Below are 18,715 nucleotides of genomic sequence, written 5' to 3'. Positions count from 1 at the left end.
TTGGCAGTCATAAGAGGCTGCTGTACTTATAGGGGAAAAATGCCAGATAAAAAAGCAAAATGTTAAGACATCCTTCCTGAATGTTTTTAATAAGTGTTTCTCCATGTCTGGCTGTATATTTTGATAAAGGTTCTTTGTTCAGATCTTCTGTAAAGAATGTATTACACTTAAAGCACTATTCATTATACTATGTTATGTCATTTTATAATAAAACAGACTAAAGATTTTACTTTTTGTCCAAGTTCTACATTGTATAGACCTTCCTCCACTTATAAATATATCACTGAAATTTTTATTATGCATTATTTCTTTGTAGGCAAAAACAGAAACTCGACCAGAATTGGCTTTATTTATGATGAAATATCTGATGACTTTAATTGTTGGCATCTCTGCTGTCTTCTGGGTCGGAAGCAAAAAGACATGCACAGAATGGGCTGGGTTTTTTAAACGAAATCGCAAGAAAGAGTAAGAATCTGTTGACTTATCTGACATTGTTTTAAAATAAATAGGTCAAATGCCAAGGAGCTATTCAAATCATCATTGTGCTGGAGTTTCATTATATCAACTGTTTCAAGTTGAAATATTTTTCATCGAGAGAGAGAGGCTTTATTTTAGCATTTGTTACAGTAGTCTTTGACATATACTATTCTATTGAAATGTGAATAAAAGGTTTGTAAAATGTACATTTTCTTTCCATGGCTTATAATATATCCAGTATTATTACTGCTTTCATGGGTTCATTGTTTTGGGTTCAGCATTTTAAATAGTTTTTTTCTTTTTTATCAATGATAAAAGATGAATCAAATATATGTAAGATAATGTATAGAGTATATTTCAACTGTGATGTATGATCATTAATTACCTTTAATTTTTGCTATGCATAGTACTGACTTAACATTATCACTTATTTGCCTTGCTTAAGATAGTAAAAATTTAAACATGAAATATTCTGTAAAAATATAGTAGATTTACATTTATGAGTAAATAATTCATTTTAGTTATATATGTTATATATTGTCTATTGTCAACAATATAGTATAGCATTTTTTAAACTGTTTTCATTTGGTTTGATTAATGAACTTTTATGGTAACATTTTCAGAACTGTAGACCTTTTTACAAGTTTTTATAAGTGTTTGAAGTCTGAAGAATTGTGTCGAACTGGACTTTAATTTTTTGAACTATTACATATCTCTAGTCCCTATTTATATATCCACACTAACTTCAGAATTACTTGGAATTTTTTTTTTAGTTTTTATGGAATTATAGTTGATTTACAAGGTTGTGAATTCTGCTTTGTAATCACAGTGATTCAGTTATATGTGTACACACATCCATTCTCTTTCATATTCTTTTTCCACATGGATTATCAGTGAATATTGGGTAGAGTTCTCTGTGCTATATACAGCAAGTCCTGAACTTGCTATAATTTTAATGTTAGAAAGAAAACAATTAAATTTAAACAAAGACCATTAATTATACTCTGTGTCCTTTCTGTCTGGTTTACTTTCGTATTTGATATATTTATATGTGATATACACACAGATAGTGCCCTACTTTATTCTGGTTTGAGTTTTCTTGCCCTCATCCTTTGATTTTGCCTATTTAATTTCTTCTCACTATTTATGCTGACAAAAGCACCTAACAGTGTATGCACAAAAGATTTCATTTCATGGCAGTCTACTTATATCTCATAGTATTTCTAATCCTAGATTTTATAAATAATGTAAATCATATGGAATCTAACTTTAATCAATAAGGAGTTTTTGGCACAAATATATGATGTACTTTATGGTTTCTAGTTATAAACCTTGACATTTATCAAGTAAACTCTTTCTAATTTTCCTACAGTCCAATCAGTGAAAGCCGAAGAGTACTACAAGAGTCATGTGAGTTTTTCTTAAAGCACAATTCTAAAGTTAAACACAAAAAGAAGCACTACAAACCAAGTTCACACAAGCTGAAGGTCATTTCCAAATCCATGGGAACCAGCACAGGAGCGACAGCAAACCATGGCACTTCTGCAGTAGCAATCACTAACCATGACTACTTAGGACAAGAAACTTTGACAGAAATACAAACCTCGCCAGAAACATCAGTGAGGGAAGTGAGAGCGGACAGAGCGAGCCCGCCCAAAGCAAGAGAACAGGACGGTGAGGACCCTGCCTCCTCAGCAGCATCCAGCTCCAGACTCTGCGGGGAACAGACCGACAGGAAGGGCCGGGCAGGCAATGTGAAGGATAAGAGCCGTGTGCCGGCAAGTGCGCGGAGTGAAGGAAGGTGAGCTGTGACTTTCTGATCTTAAATCATCACTATTTCGAATACTACATTACATATATTTTACATACATATATTTTAAATAAAAGATAACATCTGAAAAGAAAGCATTCTTTGAGATGACATGTTTGTACACTTAATCTCAAGGGAAGTTTGGGTTTAAGGAGTTTGGGTTCAGCCTATGTATACTATTTTGCAGTTTAATTCTTAGCATTGAGAAGAGCCTTTCATGTATGTTGTTCAAATAGAAAAGTAATAATGTTCATTTCTACAGTAATTGGTAAAAGTTGCTTGTGTGTTTAGGTAAATATTTGAGATTCATCTGAAATGCAGGCTATTGAGTTTCAGTTAGTACTACATTATAATACTATCTGAAAGGTGTTTGTCATCTTACATAAGGATATTTATTTTCTGAACATGAAATGAATTTTTCCAAATGGTCATAGATGATCCAAACACAGGTAAATATCAAATTAGCTGGAAAGGTGACAGCTGACTACTGTACAGTCTCAAGGTTTTCTTACCTGACTCTGTCAGCGTAGGCCAAATATACCTCCAACAGCTTTTGCATACTGGACTGTGTATGATTAGATACATAGGTGTTTTTGTTTTTTTTTTTTAGGACCGTACCCGAGGTATATGGAAGTTCCCAGGCTAGGGGTCAAATAGGAACTACAGCTGCCAACCTGCACCACAGCCACAGCAGTGTGGGATCTGAGCTGCTTCTGCGACCTACACCACAGCTCAGGGCAGCGCTGGATCATCAACCCCACTGAGAGAGGCCAGGGATCAAACCCACATCCTCACTGATACTAGTTGGATTTGTTTCTGCTGCACCACAGTGGGAACTCCTAGATACCTCCCTTCATCCTCCATGAATTCCTCGAAGGCAGAGCTGAGGTTGTACTCATCTTTGTGCTGCCAACCTCTTTAGACAGTGTCTGATCCATGGTGGGAAACCAGTGAAAGATTTGCTAACCTGAGGGTAGGAATCCTGTCTTACTCCCCATGACACACCATGCTCAGCCCATACATGGGTGGTGCTTGATGGACTTACTGAAATTAGCAAAAAAATTGTATTTGAAAAAAGTTAGTCATACTTTGAGGTGTTAAGTGTACATAAAGAGTTTTAGTTAGTGATTTTCTGATAAAGGTGGATACTGGTTGGGAGTAAAACTCATGGAAAGAGAACAGAAGCTCTAGGGACATCTGGCCTCACATTTATGCTTTGGCGTGTACATATGTCAGCTTTTGTTCTCTTACCTAGGGTAACTCCAAAGAACGATGGCACTGAAACCAGCCCGGCACCGAGCAGCAGCCTGCAGGCCCCCAGTTCTTCAGAGCCAGGCAGCCTCAAAGGCTCCACATCACTGCTTGTTCACTCGGCTTCAGGAGGTAGAAAAGAGCAGGGCACTGGCAGTCACTCGGATACTTGAAAACCTGGTTATCATGTTACTGGGAAGCGGATTCATGTTACAGAGGTGACAGAACTCGGTCTTTTAAGAATCACTGTTATATTCTTCTTTTGCACTTAAAGCTGCATTGCCTAGTGTTACACTGGAAACAATAGATTCTGGAGAATATGATTCATCTCATACAGAGGTTAATGACAACCACATACCACCCTCCCCCCAAAAGAAAAATGTGCAGCTTCAAATAGTTTTTAAGTTGTTTGGGAGGAGGGTGTATTTAGAGGAATCTTCCTTTTCTATTTATAAAGATTCTCTCTTATTAAAAGATGTACTATGCTATTTCACTTTTATGGTATAAAATCAAGATTTTTCCTGGCTGAAGTATTTAAAACTTACCTTTGTATCTTTTTTATATATTTGAAAACAAGTTTATATGTATTTGAACTTTTTTTAGAAATCCTGGAAAGTCTATTCAAATATTTTTATTATCTTATTCCAGTATCTTTTTTTAACATTACTGTGGTAGCTTTTACACTGAATTTTTAAGGAAACTGAAAACTAGTATTCTTATATAGTATAAAAAATAGTCGATACACCGAAAGATGTTATAATGGGAATTCCACTAAAAAAATCCACAATCCACTGACTCTACCTTATCATCTTCAGTGTGTGAATTTTATAAAGTCTAGTTGTTTTAGGAATTTCACCTGCCTATTTTGCAACTGAAAGAAGGTGCTTTTGCTGAAATAGTGTCCAATGTGGATAATACGCTGCTGCTTGTTGATCCTTCTTATTTTTAAAGTAAAATGTCCTTAAGGATTAGTAGATGAAATGTTACTCTTTTATAAATTAAGCCAAGTGCAATTGATTTCCTTTTTTTAATGTATTATGACCACCTAAGCTTGTATTTTTTATGACCATTTACAGTTGCCTTTACTTTTGTTTTAACTTGTTTTTTAACATTTGGAATACTACAAATTCTTTGCATTTATGCATTATCTTTCTCAGACATCATGTAGAATTTATATCTGCAGCTAAGTATGATTTTGCTGAACATTCAAAAGTATGTTAGCAGGAGTTCCTTGGTGGCCTAGTGGGTTAAGGAACTGGTGCTGTCGCTCCTGTGGCTTGGGTCACTGCTACAGCATGGGTTCGATGCCTGACCCTGCTGCAGGCATAGCCAAAAAAAAAAAAAAGAGTATGTTAGCAATAATGGTGCCAAAAAGTTGGGGGGGGTGTGCTATGGTCCTGATAAACAGAATAAAATGTATTTCATATAACATACTTTGAAATGTTAAAAAATTGCCTTAATTTCAGTGAATATTATTCCTTGAACAAAGTTTTCTTCTTTTTTCCCTCTATTTAGCATTGTGTTAAAGCATAAAAAGAAAATGATCATGTACTGTATGAAAAATGTTGTAAATAGTAACTTTTCCACATTTTTAAACTTTGTATACAAAAATGTTGTGTGATCTTTTCAGTAATAAAATTTTCTCTCTCTATAAGTTTGTAGAGTATTCTGTGGCTATACACCATGGTCTGGCCCAGGAAATGGTCTAATTTTTCAGATCAGTGACTTCATGACTAATAAGCCAGAAGCTTCGTTTTAACTGGAGGAGACAACAGTCAGGACTTGTGTTATTCTTTCTTTGTCACAATTTCTTCCCAAAGTATAAATTATAGGGCCGTATTTTCCTTAACTCTTTAAAGCCAGTTGGAGACCTGAGATGTGGGGTGAAGCAAAGGGAATCCAGGATCTGCCTCACTCCCAACAGTGGGAAATAATACAAGATCATCATCAAAACATTAAAAGAAAAAGAAAAACCTAATAAGAGCATGTGAAATTGCCAGGTTAAGATGTGGGAGAAGAGAAATTCACACTGCCAAACCCAACATTTGGAGCTGCTTTGGTCCAGGGAGCATTTGATGATTTGGAAAGGTTGGCTGAGATGTTGAACAGTGCTATTAATAGCTTCAAAGTCTGGAGGACAATTGGAAGGGAGTCAGGCACATCACACTAAAAATCGTGACCTCAAAGGGCTGTATCCTAGGAATAAGATGAACAGTAAGGAAAGCAACCCTGCTTTGTTATCCGGGTGGACTAAAAAAACTGCTAACCTTGGAATTAGAATAAGGTACTTCTGGATGACTAGTAACCTCAGGCACCAGGCGGAAGCAAATAAAAATCTTCTCTGAAGGAAGAAAATGTCATTTTACATACTCTGTGAATACTTTTGCAAGTATAATATCCATCATATAATCAAACTTAATCATGAATTCAATAAGACAATACATGAGCAAGACTGGGCAGGAGCACTGGACAAGAGGAAAAGAACCAGAGATAATCCTGAATTATCAGGCGAAGATTTATTAACCTCATGTAATCTAAAAAGATCAGTGAGGAAAACGATAATGAAATACCTCCACACACCCACTGGAATACTTACAATCCAAGAAACTGAAAGTATCAATTTCTGGTGAGGATGCAAAACAACAGGAACTCTTCATTCATTGCTGATAGGAATGCAAAATAGCACAACCACTTCGAAAACAGTGGGGCAGTTTCTTGGCTAAATATGGTCTTACTATATGTTCCGACAAATCACACTCCTCGGTGTTTATCTAACTGATTTATATAGATACTCCACCCTTGAGGTAGAGTAGAACTCTCCATGCCGTAGGTGTGGACAGCACATAGTGACTTCCAAAGAATACGGTATGGAAAAAGGGCCGGGGGAGAGTAACTGTTACAGTGGAGAAACTGAAACACGATCTCGGCCAGGAGAAGGAGGTCAGCGTCACAGCTGATAAGTTGTGTTGAGAGTGTGTACCCGTCATATGATGTGCTGAAATTGGCTCTTGACATCTGTGATCTTTGCAAAATCTATCATCGCAGTCTGGTCATTACTTGTCCAGTCACACAAATCTCAGCAGATGGACGTTTTACAAAATACCTGGCCAGGACCTCAAAACTATCAAGATCATCAAAACCAAAATCTGAGAAATGGTCACAGCCAAGAGGAGCCTAAGGAGACATGATGACTAAATGGAATGTGGTATTCTAGAAAAGCAAAAGTTCATTAGATAAAAACTAATGAAATCTGAATAAAACGTGAGCTTTGGTTTGGTCATTCAGTGCAGTGGGATGTTTGGCTGTGTATGGGATAAGTTCCTTCTGCTTGCTGTTTTTCACTGGAGTTCCTTCTCATCAGATACTGGACATCCTGGATGGATCCTCCAATTTTATCTTCATCTCTGAATTTTTGTTCTCTTTCTGAGAAAATATTTCAAACTTACCTTCTAAATTTGATATTTTGGCTATCATTTTTTAAATTTCACAGAACACTTTTATGTCATTTTAAAATAGTATATTCCTGTTTTATGAGTCTTTTACATATATCGGACAATAAACAGTTTACTTTTTTAGGGTCATGTGGAAAATATATACACGTTTAATGTTTTTTTAATAGGTGACTTATTAAAGTGTCTTAGTCCCTAATCATTTTGTAGTTGATTTTTCCTGGGTTTTCTAAGTGGATGATCTTTTCATCTCAAATAGTGATAATTTCATTTCTCATCTATTAGCTAGAACTTGGAGCCAGTAATCATTAGCAGTGGTGGCAGCAGGCATCCTTGTTAATTTTAGTGAAAATGCCTATGGTCCACTATCATTAAGAACAATGTTGGCATTTGAGATAAAGTACATATTTTTAACAAGTTAATAAAGAATTGTGTTCCATGAGATAATTTTTTTTTGTCTTTTTTTGGCCACACTCACAGCCTATGGAGGGAGGTTTCCAGGCAGGGGGTCAAGTCGGAGCTATAGCTGCCCACCTACACCACAGCCACAGTGACACCGGATCCTTAACCCACTGAGCAAGGCCAGAGATCGAACCTGCCTCCTCATGGATGCTAGTCGAGTTCGTTAACCACTGAGGCACAACAGGAACTCCCATGTAATAATTTTTTTAAAAAAATTAGCAGTAAGGACACAGTGTTCAACCCGTGGCCTGGCGCAGTGGGTTAAGGATCCACACATGTGGCTTGGATTCAGCCCCTGGCCTGGGAACTCCCATATGCCACCGGTGAGGTCAAAAAAGGAGAGCTAACTGGCGAAAAAACAATCCTTAAAAATTTAGTAGCTTAAAAACTGTTACATCTCACAGGATAGATGCAGATGTTCTTGAGATAGTCTTCCAAGTGGTTCTGGAACAAGCTACCACTTCCATCTGGTGACTCTGCTATTAGGGCTTCAGATTCTTCTGCAGGATTCTCTGCACCCAGCCAGCAGGTGGAGGCAAAGAGAGAAAGAGTAACTGCACAGAAAAAGGATATGGCTCAGGCAGGAGCTGGCTCACATCATTTCCAGCTACACTCCATTTGACAGAATTCAGGCACAGATCCATACCTAATTGCAAGGAAGGCTTAGAAGTGTGGTCTAAGTTTGTGCCTGGGAGGGAGAAGAAACAGGCTAACAAGCGAAGGGCCTGCAATGCTTCAATCTAAATGTAGTCAGTACATTTCCTAATATAATGCGATCCTTTCATTCATTGAATAACTCTAATCGGTCATGGTGTATCCTTTAATATACTGCTGGATTTGATTTGTTAGTGATTTATTTAAGATAAAATTTTTCATCTGTACCCACTATTCTGAATGATTTCTTAACCTTGGGAATAATATTTGTAATCAGTAAGCTTGAATTTTTTTAAGTACTCTTTTTTTTTCCCCCTTTTTAGGGCCACATCTGCAGCATATGGAAGTTTCCAGGCTAGGGGTCAAATCAGAGCTGCAGCTGCTGGCCTGTGCCCATCCACGCAACACCGAATCCAAGCCACATCTGTGACCTATGCTGCACTTGTGACAACACTAGATCCTTAACCCACTGAGCGAGGCCAGGGATCTAACTCGCATCTTCATGGATACTGTGTCAGACTCTTAACCTGCTGAGCCACAACGGGAACTCCAAAGCACTCATTTTTAATAGCAAACTTCAAAACCATTATCTAATTCAAAAGAAAACTGAAGTTTCTCTTTTTCATAGTACCAGAGACTTTGGGAGAGAGGATTAAGATGGCAGAATAGAAGGATTGGAGCTCAACTTCTCTCCTAAAAACAACAAAATTCACAACTAAAGGCTGAGAAATCTCCACCCAAATGGACCAGAAACCTTCAAAAAGATACCCTACTCCAGAAGAAAAAGAGGAGGCCACATCAAGAGGTAGGAGGGGCGATTTCACAATATAAACAACCCCATACCTCTGGGGTGGGAAGCTCCATAGACTGAAAACTAACTTGTTCACAGGGACTCACCTACAGGAGTGAGAGTTCTGAGCCCCACATCAAACCCTCACCTGCAGGGATCTGGCACTGGGAGAAAGAGCCCCTGGAGCATCTGGCATTAAAGGCCAGTGGGGCTTGTACACAGGAGCTCCATGGAACTGGGGGAAATGGAGACCCCATTCTTAAAAGGCACACACAGACTTTCACATGCACTGGATCCCAGGGCAGAGTGAGGTCTCCCATGGGAATATGAGTCAAACCTGACTGCAGTTCTTGGAGGACATACTGGGCAAACAGGGGTGAATGTGGCATGTTGTGAGGGAGGGACATTGAAGGCAAAGCTCTCCAGAATATTCAGCAGCTGCCTTTCTCTGGAGATGGCCATTTTTGGAAAATCTGGCCCCACCCATCAGTCAGTGCTGAGAAGCCCCAGGGCAAATAACAATCCAGGTGGCATCACAGCCCCGCCCCTCAGTAAACAGGCTACCTAAAGACCCCTCAGGCACACAACTGCCACTCATCCCATCCAGAGACTAAGCCCCACCCAACAGAGGGATTAGAATCAGCTCCACCTACTAGGGGACAGGCATCAGCCCCTCCCATCAGGAAGCCTACAGTAAGCCCCCCATACTGACATAAGCCACAAGTGGGGAAGCCACCAGAAGTAAGAGAGGCTACAACTCTATTATCTGCAAAAAGGTCACCACACCAAAAACCTATAAAAATGGAAAGACAGAACTATAACTCAGGTGAGGGAGAAAGAAAAAACCCCAGAAAATCAGCTAAGTGATGAGGAGATTCTCAGCCTCCAGGAAAAAGACTTTAGATTGTTGATGCTGAAGATGATGCAAGACATTGGAAATAAACTGGAGGCAAAAATGGAAGACTTACAGGAAACACTGAGCAAAGAGATACAAGATATAAAACTTAAACAAGAAGAGATGCAAAATACAATAACTGAAATAAAAAATTCACTAGAAGCAGCTAACAGCAGAATACAGGAGGCAGAAGAACAAATAAGTGAGGGGGAGAACAGACTAGTGGAAATTATGGATGCAGAACAGAAAAGAGAAAAGAGATTGAAAACAAATGAAGAGAGTCTCAGAGAACTCTGGGACAACGTTAAATGCACCAACATCCATATTATAGGGGTGCCAGAAGGAGAAGAGAGAGAGAAGGGACAGAAAAAATATTCCAAGAGATAATAGCCGAAAACTTCCCTCACATGGGAAAGGAACCACTCACTCAAATACAGGAAGCACAACGAGTACCATATAAAATAAACCCAAAGAGGAATACACCAAGACACACATTAATCAAACTGACCAAAATTAAAGACAAAGAGAAAATCTTGAAAGCAGCTAGGGAAAAGAAACATGTAACATACAAGGGAACCCCAATAAGGTTATCAGCAGATTTTTCAGCAGAAACTCTGCAGGCCAGAAGGGAGTGGCATGATATACTTGATGTGATGAATGGAAAAAACCTCTAACCAAGATTACTCTACCCATCAAGGGTCTCATTCAGATTTGAAGGAGAAATCAAAACCTTCACAGATAAGCACCACTAAACCAGCCTTACAACAAATACTAAAGGAACTTCTCTAGGCAGAAAAGACAGCAACAGGAAACAAAAATTCCACAAATGACAAGGCTCACCAGTAAAGGTATATATACAGTAAAGATACGAAATCATCCATGCACAATTATACCACCAAAATCAGAAATCATGAGAAGAGGTGGGTACAAATGCAGGACACTGGAGATGCACTTGCAATTAAGAGACCAACAACTTAAAACAATCTCATATACATACAGACTCTCATATCAAAACTTCAGAATAACTGCAAACCAAAAATCTACAATCAATATACAAGCAAGGAATCTCCGGAGAAGAAATATATCTCATAGTAAATAAGTGCATAATCCACGAAAGGGGTTATTTGACGTCATTCTTGGAATGCTGAAGTCTTCTTAGATCTAATTCTGATTTCCTCTCCATGAAAGAATTTATGATAATTATAATTAAATAATGTAACTGTACAATTAATACAGTTCTACAACTGTATTATTAATAACCGTTTCTCTCCATGGTACAATGTAAGGTCTATAATGTCTTGTTTATCACATCACCTAGAATGGTGAAATGCCTATATTGAAGAATCAATAAGATGTAACAAACTGTGAGGACATATTTATATAATTACACTGTTTTTTAACCAATTTATGCATTTATATTTTACTTATTTTCAGGGGGTGTATTATCTTTTGTCTTTCTTTTAGGGCCACACCCATGGCATATGGAGGTTCCCAGGCTAGGGGTCTAATTGGAGCTCTTGCCACTAGCCTACGCCAGAGCCACAGCAATGCCAGATCTGAGCCTTGTCCGTGACCTGCACCATGGCTCACGGCAATGCCAGATCCTTAACCCACTGTTGGAGCAGGGATAGAACCTGCAACCTCATGGTTGCTAGTTGGATTTGTTTCCACTACACCACGACGAGTACTCCTGGCTTTACAATTTTGAGACTATCTTAATAGATGCCTATTATGTATTGAATTGTCATACCTTCTTGGGAGTTGAATGTTTTATCATTATGTAGTTATGTTCTTTGTTCCTGTAATGCTTTTTTTGTCTTAAAGCTATTTTGTCTGATAGTATAGCTTCCAATTTTCTTTTGGTTAAAGTTTATTCAGTATGTCTCTTTTTTAAAATCTTTTTACTTATGTAGCTTTTGTGTCTTTTAAAAGATATTTCTTGTAAACATCCAGCATTAGAGCTGGATTTTAGTTTATTATATTGTCTAACAATCCATCTTTTAACTAGCAAGTCTAATAAATATATGTGGTAATTTGTAGTTTAAAAAAAAAGTCTGATGCAAAAAGAGCCTGCTATTTCAGAGTTGCTGACATTAATTTTTATAAGAATTTACATAGCATTTTTTAACCAAAAAGCTGCCCTAAATTAGTATATTTACATTTACAACAATAAGGTTGGCATGGGCACTGTGCAGCTAAACTCAACAGCAATAAAAACGTGATAAAGCATTTCACTTTGAAAATCACAAATCCTCAATAGAACTTTATAGGATCGTGTCTTTCAAAAAGACTCACTCCCCCATTGGGATCCATCACTGCTAGGATATTCATGGTACTGAAAGGATCTTTCTTAGGCTTTCCTCGAAAAACCAGACTGAAAACAGCTGGTAATTGCCACCCATCATCAAAGTCATAGTTTTAGTTCTTCCTTACTTCTCAGAAGTGTACCACTGGTGGGCGTTTCCAGTTACTATGGCTGGAAAGTTTTAACATTGCCAAGGCAGTTAAACACTGGTACTCTCAGGAAATGAAAGATACAAATTTTAATAACCGCAGGAGCCCGGCTGTGACTTTTCTGCATGGAAAGCACACTCTTTCATACCTTATTGCTCACAACGCAAGTCAAAGACTTAAAATTCCAGGTGCTGAAGGTTTTAACTGTGGCCGCTGGGATTCATCACATGCAGAAGAATCCCACTTTCATAAACTCACAATGGCAAGGAGTCGACAAAGAGAAAAGAGGAGAAAAGATTAAAAGGCTAATCTAAAAGTATCAAAAGATTTTGGGACCCAGAGCTAAACCGTAGTGAAAATGGCACAATAATATTCGTTAGGAACATAACCGGAGGAGCGGCAACGAAAGGAAGCAACACGAAAAGAGGATAAAAGAAAAGAAGGTGGGACTGGAAGTGGTAAATATTGGCTAGAAGTGAAAATAAATGAAAAAATGATTGCTAAAGGAGATATATTTTAGCAGCCAAATCTGAGGTTTTTCTTTTCCATCCCAAGAAGAAAAAAAAAACGGGGAAACCAGAAAAATTTCTAAGAATAGGTTTTCTAAGTTTCCAGCATGAAAGGAGGGAGTAAGGGGGGAACCTACTTAAGTTTTGATGGAAACATCTTAGAGACAGTTTTTCAAATAAACTACCTTCTAAACATATGCCAGAGTCCAGAAGTTCCCCAGGGCCAGGGATGGAAACTGTGCCACAGCAGAGATCTAAACCACCACAGTGACAAGCCTGGATCTTTAACCTGCTGAGCCACCAGGGAACTCCTATACTGGATTTTAACATATCTAAGTGGAAACAGTCTATTAAACCCTACATTTAATACCTATGTTTATAAATACCCTGTTCTATACTATTACCTTTAGAATATGTTAAGAAAATAGGCATGAAATCAACAGAGATTAAGAAAACCTTTTTCCTAAACTCAAAAGGAAAATATCTTAATATCTTCTCCATCTCATTTTCCAGAGTACAAAACTGTCTAGTTTGTGGATTTCTTTCCTTGGGGTACTATTCTAGGATCTAATTAGTTTCACAGTCAGGAGATATATCAATCTGAATATATAGACTTCAGACTTTTATCTGGAAAAATTCACCCTCAAAGTACAATCTCCCCTTGCAGTTTCAGTCCTTCCAAATGGCCAAGCCAGTGCCCCTCTGAAAACTTTCATAAAACAGGAACCTCCAGAGCCTGTAAGCCAAGCTGACCACTGGCAAAACCTCTTGCTGGCATTTTCAGGCTCTTAGCTGCCACCTCTGTTAGTGCAGCGTCCAAGTGAGGAAGAATGACACGCTGTGTTTCTAGAGCTGACCTTGTTGGCAGGCTGTGTGCAAATAAAAAGTACAGAAAAACAAAACAAGAGGACTGTGTTTCCTCGACTGAGAGTCATCACTGCCTCTTTGTCGCTGGTTCTGAGACTCCAGGTCGGGCTTTCCAGGCTGGCCCTGCAGACACTGAGAGGTCCAAAGGTTTTCTTTCTGAAAGCAAAGACCGGGAGAGGAGCGTTCAGCACATCCAAAACTAGAGTGTTACCGGAGTTCCTGTCGTGGCTCAGTGGTTAACGAATCCGACTGGGAGCCATGAAGTTGCAGATTCGATCCCTGGCCTCCGCTCAGTGGATTAAGGATTCAGCATTGCTGTGAGCTATGGTGTAGGTTGCAGTCCGTAGGCTGGTGGCTGCAGCTCCGATTGGACCCCTAGCCTGGGAACCGCCATATGCTGCTGCTGCGGCCCTAGAAAAGACCAAAAACAAACAAAAACCAGAGTGTTACCAACCAGGAGTTCTTGGACTCAGTCAATGGAAATTGAGGAGACGCCAAACAAGGCTTTATTGAGATGCCTGTTGCAGCAGGAGGGGGTGAAAACAAGTATCAGGTGCCCTTGCTCAGTAAGTGGGGATGAGCTGGTCCCTTGGCGGGGGGGGGGGGGGGGGGGGGGGGGTGTAGGGGCAGGTCCAGGGGGCAGGCCGGAGGGGCGTCCTAAGTGGTCTGCCCAGCCCCTGGGTGGTGCTGAGTAGGGGGCTCGTGCCCAGTACCATGCTTTCGCTCCTGACTCCTCAGAAGTGGTGGTTGGGTTTTTGGTCTTTTTGTATCTTGCTGTTCATAATTTGCCCAACTACAAAAGCGCAAGCTTGAGGAGATGTTGTCCAGGTGCAAGCACTGGAGCAAAGGCTCCCAGGTCCCAGCCCTAGTCTCTGGGGAAGGCTGCTTTAAAGACTTTGGAGCTGGGGCAGAGTCTGGTTACTCGGGATACCCTGAAGAGCCCGAAGACAATATCAAATCCTGTCCTCTCCACCTAGCAAGTTTACAGCATGACAGAAGAGGCTGACTCCACACCTGCAAGAGGTAAGAACAGCTAAAGAATTAGCCATCAAAGAGTTCCCATCGTGGCTCAGTGGTTAACGAATCCGACTAGGAACCATGAGGTTGTGGGTTTGATCCCTGGCCTTGCTCAGTGGATTAAGGATCTGGTGTTGCCGTGAGCTGTGATGTAGGTTGCAGACGTGGCTCAGATCCGGTGTTGCTGTAGCTGTGGTGTAGACTGGCGGCTACAGCTCCGATTTGACCCCTAGCCTGGGAACCTCCATATGCCTCAGGAGCAGCCCTAGAAAAGGCAAAAAGACCAAAAAAAAAAAAAAAAAAAAAAAAGAATTAGCCATCAAAAGGCATGGAATCTGAAAGCACTGACATGGAAGCCTTCCAAAAAAATCCTTCAGCCCTAAAAATCAAGTGGCAAATATATACCCACAGAATAAGACCATGTATGCGAACACCCACTACCTCACAGAAGTCTCTATGTTTCCTACTGTTATGTTGACATGTATCTAAATGCGTAAGGATGCCGTGTGTGAACAACCCCCACCCCACCGAATGATGCTGTATGTTTTCTCTGGTTACATAAACAGGGACTCTGGAAAAGGTGATAACATGAGTTATTTCTGTGGAGGGGATCAGCGTCACAGGCGATGATCAAAGCAGACTTTAGCCTGATCTATAATGTTTAAATTTTTATGAGGAGGATCTATTAATGTATCACACAGCATAATTAAGAACTGAATTTTTTAGAAAAATGATGTGTTTTTTTATTTTATTGGTGTATAGTTGACTTACAATGTGGTATTAATGTCAGGTGTAGAGCAAAGTGAATCAGTTATATATATGTGTGTATGTATATATCCATTCTTTTTTCCCATATAGGTTATTAAAAACTATTGAGTTGATTTCCCTGTGCTATGCAGTAGGCTCCTGTTAATGATTTTATACAGTAGTGTGTATATATTATTCCCATCTCCCAGTTCCTCCCTCCCTTGTGGTAATTCTAAAATTGGTTTTGAAATCTGAGTTTGTTTCTGTTTTATAAAAATGTTCTTTTGTGTCATTTTTATTAGAGTCCACATATAAGTGATACCATATATTTATCTTTCTCAAGAATTAGTTTTTTAAAAGATCTACTAAGCACGCATCTAGCTAAGGACAATGGGTCCAGCCACATTTAGCTGCGAGGGTCCTTGTGTCTCTGACCTAGACCCCTGCAGGCTAGGGAGGGGCACCCCACACCTCTGAGATCGGAAAGGCCAGACTCCACCCAGCTCAAACTCCCTTCCTCCCTCCCACGCCTCTTTCCCCAGATCGACCTTCTCTTTAGTTGTACTCATTTCTTGGGCTTCTGTTCCCTCCCAGACCCTACACCTGTCCCTGCAAATAAAGCCAGGGCCGGCTGACCTGATCCAGCGCTGGGTGGCAGGCGGAAGCCAGAGGACCAGCCCTTGGTGTGTGATATGGGGGTGGACACAAGGAAAGGAAGAGAGGCTTCAGTAAGCTGAATTCAGCTGAACAACCACGATGGCAAATCCTTTCTTTCCACCACTCCCTCCACCCCACCCCCCCAACACAGACCACCACCACCTCAAGTGCCCGGCAGTGGGTAATTCAGCAGTCAATCTGCACCTGTATTCATGAACTTCAGGTTGAGAACTGGGCAACAGTGAATGCCAGTGTCTGGGATCTGGGTCTCAAGGAGAGTCTAAGGCGTTTGTGGCTTTCTGAAGAAGGCAGACCCTGCTCTTCTCTAGAGACTCCCCATATATTCACCCACACCCATCAGCCATCAGCCCAGGCTCCTGAGTTCTGGACTGAGCGATGGGGACCCATGGATCTGAGAAGGAAGTTGGCTGTCTGGCTGGCTCTGTCCTAGCAGCCATGGCTGGGTCTCTGGGAACCACCCAGTTTTGATCAACAGTTCTCAGCTGAGTGGTTCCAAACTTCAGCAGGACTCTTCACACCCTCTCCAGCATTTGTTATTTGTAGACTTCTTAATGATGACCATTCTGACTAGTGTGAGATGGTATGTCATTTGGAGTTTTGATTTGCATTTCTGTAATAACTAGAGCATCTTTTCATGTGCCCACTGGCTGTCTGTATATCTTCTCTGGAGAAATGTATATTTAGGTCTTCTGCCCATTTTTGATTAGGTTATTTTTTTTGTTATTGAGTTGTATGAGCTATTTGTATATTTTAGAAATGAAGCCCTTGTTGGTCACCTTGCTTGCAGATAATTTTCTTCCAGTCTATAGGTTGTCTTTTCATTTAGTTTATGATTTACTTTGCTGTGCAAAAGCGTTTAAGTTTGGTTAGGTCTCATCTGCCTATTTTTGCTTTTATTTCTATGCTTTGAGAGACTGACTAAGAAAACATTGGTACAATTGATGTGAGAGAATGTTTCGCCTCTGTTCTCTTCTAGGGGATTTATGGTGTCATGTATATTTAAGTCTTTAAGCCATTTTGAGTTCATTTTTGTGTAAGGTGGGAGGGTGTGTTCTAACTTCATTGATTTACATGCGGTTGTGCAGTTTTCCCAGCACCATTGCTGAATAGACTGTCTTCTTCCCATTGTATGTTCTTGTCTCCTTTGTTGAAGATTAATTGACCATAGGTGTGTGGGTGGGTGACTTGTTCTAAGGTCTAAATAGTGGAGGATTAGAAGGCATGGAGCACAAGCAAGCCCATGTGGCTCTCACAATAAGCCACACTTCTCCAGCAATGGGTTTAATGTTAATGAAAGTAAGATTTGTATCTTCATCTGTCTGACTTCTGTGTCAGTCTCAATTGATTTTGGACGTATGCGTTATTTATTAGAGATCTTCAAACACAAAAATTTAGCATGCAGTCTCTATAATTAGGGAGTTAAAACTAAATGAGAAGCTATTCAGACAAGCCATAGAGATTTTTGGTAAATCAAATGAAGAAAGTGTTGTTTTGCTTTCTTGAAACCCTGTGTTGCTAATCAGACGTAATTGGGTAAAAGGCTGAAAAAAACTCACACACTTCAACAAATGTTGCTGGAACAGCTGAATAGCCACGTGCAAAAAAAATTGAGTCTAGACACAGAACTTAAACCCTTCACAAAAATTAGCTCCAAATGGATCATAAACCTAAATGTAAAACACAAAACTATGAATTTGGAGAAGACTTCTTAGATATAATACTAAAGGCATGATCCTTGAAAGAAATAACTGATAGGCTGGATTTTATTGAAATTAAAAACTTCTGCTCTGTGAAAAATAGTCAAGAGAATTCAAACACAAAATCCACAAGGTGGAAGAAAATATTTGCAAAAAATAAAAAGACTGTTACCCAAAGTACATGAAGAACTCTTAAAACTCAAAGAAACAAACAACTTCATTTAAAAGTGGAGGACGTGGCGAAGTGGAAACTAATCCAACTAGGAACCATGAGGTTGCGGGTTCGATCCTCGGCCTCGCTCAGCAGGTTAAGGATCCAGTGTTGCTGTCACTGTGGTGTAGGACAGCTGCTACAGCTCTGATTGGACCCCTAGCCTGGGAACCTCCGTATGCCATGGGTGTGGTCCTAAGACAATAAATAAATATATAAATAAAAAACTCATAGGCACCTCACCTAAGAAGGTACACAGATGGCAAATAAGCCATTGGAATCCCCCCAAGAGCAAAGGGTTCTAGGGATGTGAGCACTGAACTCATCCTGGTTCCCTGCCCACCCCATGCAACCAGATGAGCTACAAAGAGGAAAGGGGCTGAGCTGGGGGTAGAATTCTGGAGACCTGAACCGGTTCCTAATTTTCAGACTGGAATATTTGAAGGTTTTAAAGAAGCGAGCCTCCGAAAGGGCACTCCTTAGGCAGGAAAGAGTTCTAAATGGCTAACCGAGCAGACTAGGCAGAGAGAAGGCCAGAAATAGCTACCTTACTCCAAGTTCTTCTTGGCTCTTCTGCCTCAAGGAAGGGATCTAGAAGTGTCCACTTGCTCCTAGTAATAATAAATCACTTAAACTGTCCTGGGTGCTAGGGATATAATGAGGAACAAGGGACAAGCCCCTGCTTTCACAGAACTGGTATCCCAGGGGGTATCAGACTATAAACAAGTAACTGAATAAACAAACAAG

The 18,715-nt window shown here is 39.9% G+C and overlaps 1 protein-coding gene across 3 annotated transcripts in view; it reads left to right on the top strand.

The window, feature by feature from the left end:
- The window catches only part of FZD6 (frizzled class receptor 6), a 35,022-nt gene extending 29,833 nt beyond the window's left edge, over window positions 1–5,189 (top strand). For all 3 annotated transcript variants that reach the window (XM_047783482.1, XM_047783480.1, XM_047783481.1), the window contains 3 exons: window positions 317–465; window positions 1,850–2,278; window positions 3,543–5,189. In XM_047783482.1, the coding sequence (XP_047639438.1) occupies window positions 317–465; window positions 1,850–2,278; window positions 3,543–3,711 (747 nt within the window). In that variant the 3' untranslated portion in view covers window positions 3,712–5,189. The remainder of the gene's footprint in view (window positions 1–316; window positions 466–1,849; window positions 2,279–3,542) is intronic.
- The last annotated feature ends 13,526 nt before the right edge of the window (window positions 5,190–18,715 follow it).

The sequence above is a fragment of the Phacochoerus africanus genome, chromosome 6 (assembly GCF_016906955.1).
Source record: "Phacochoerus africanus isolate WHEZ1 chromosome 6, ROS_Pafr_v1, whole genome shotgun sequence".
NCBI classification, from domain to species: domain Eukaryota; kingdom Metazoa; phylum Chordata; class Mammalia; order Artiodactyla; family Suidae; genus Phacochoerus; species Phacochoerus africanus.
The sequence above is the reverse complement of the archived record's forward strand: the minus strand, read 5'-3'. Positions and strand labels throughout refer to the sequence as shown.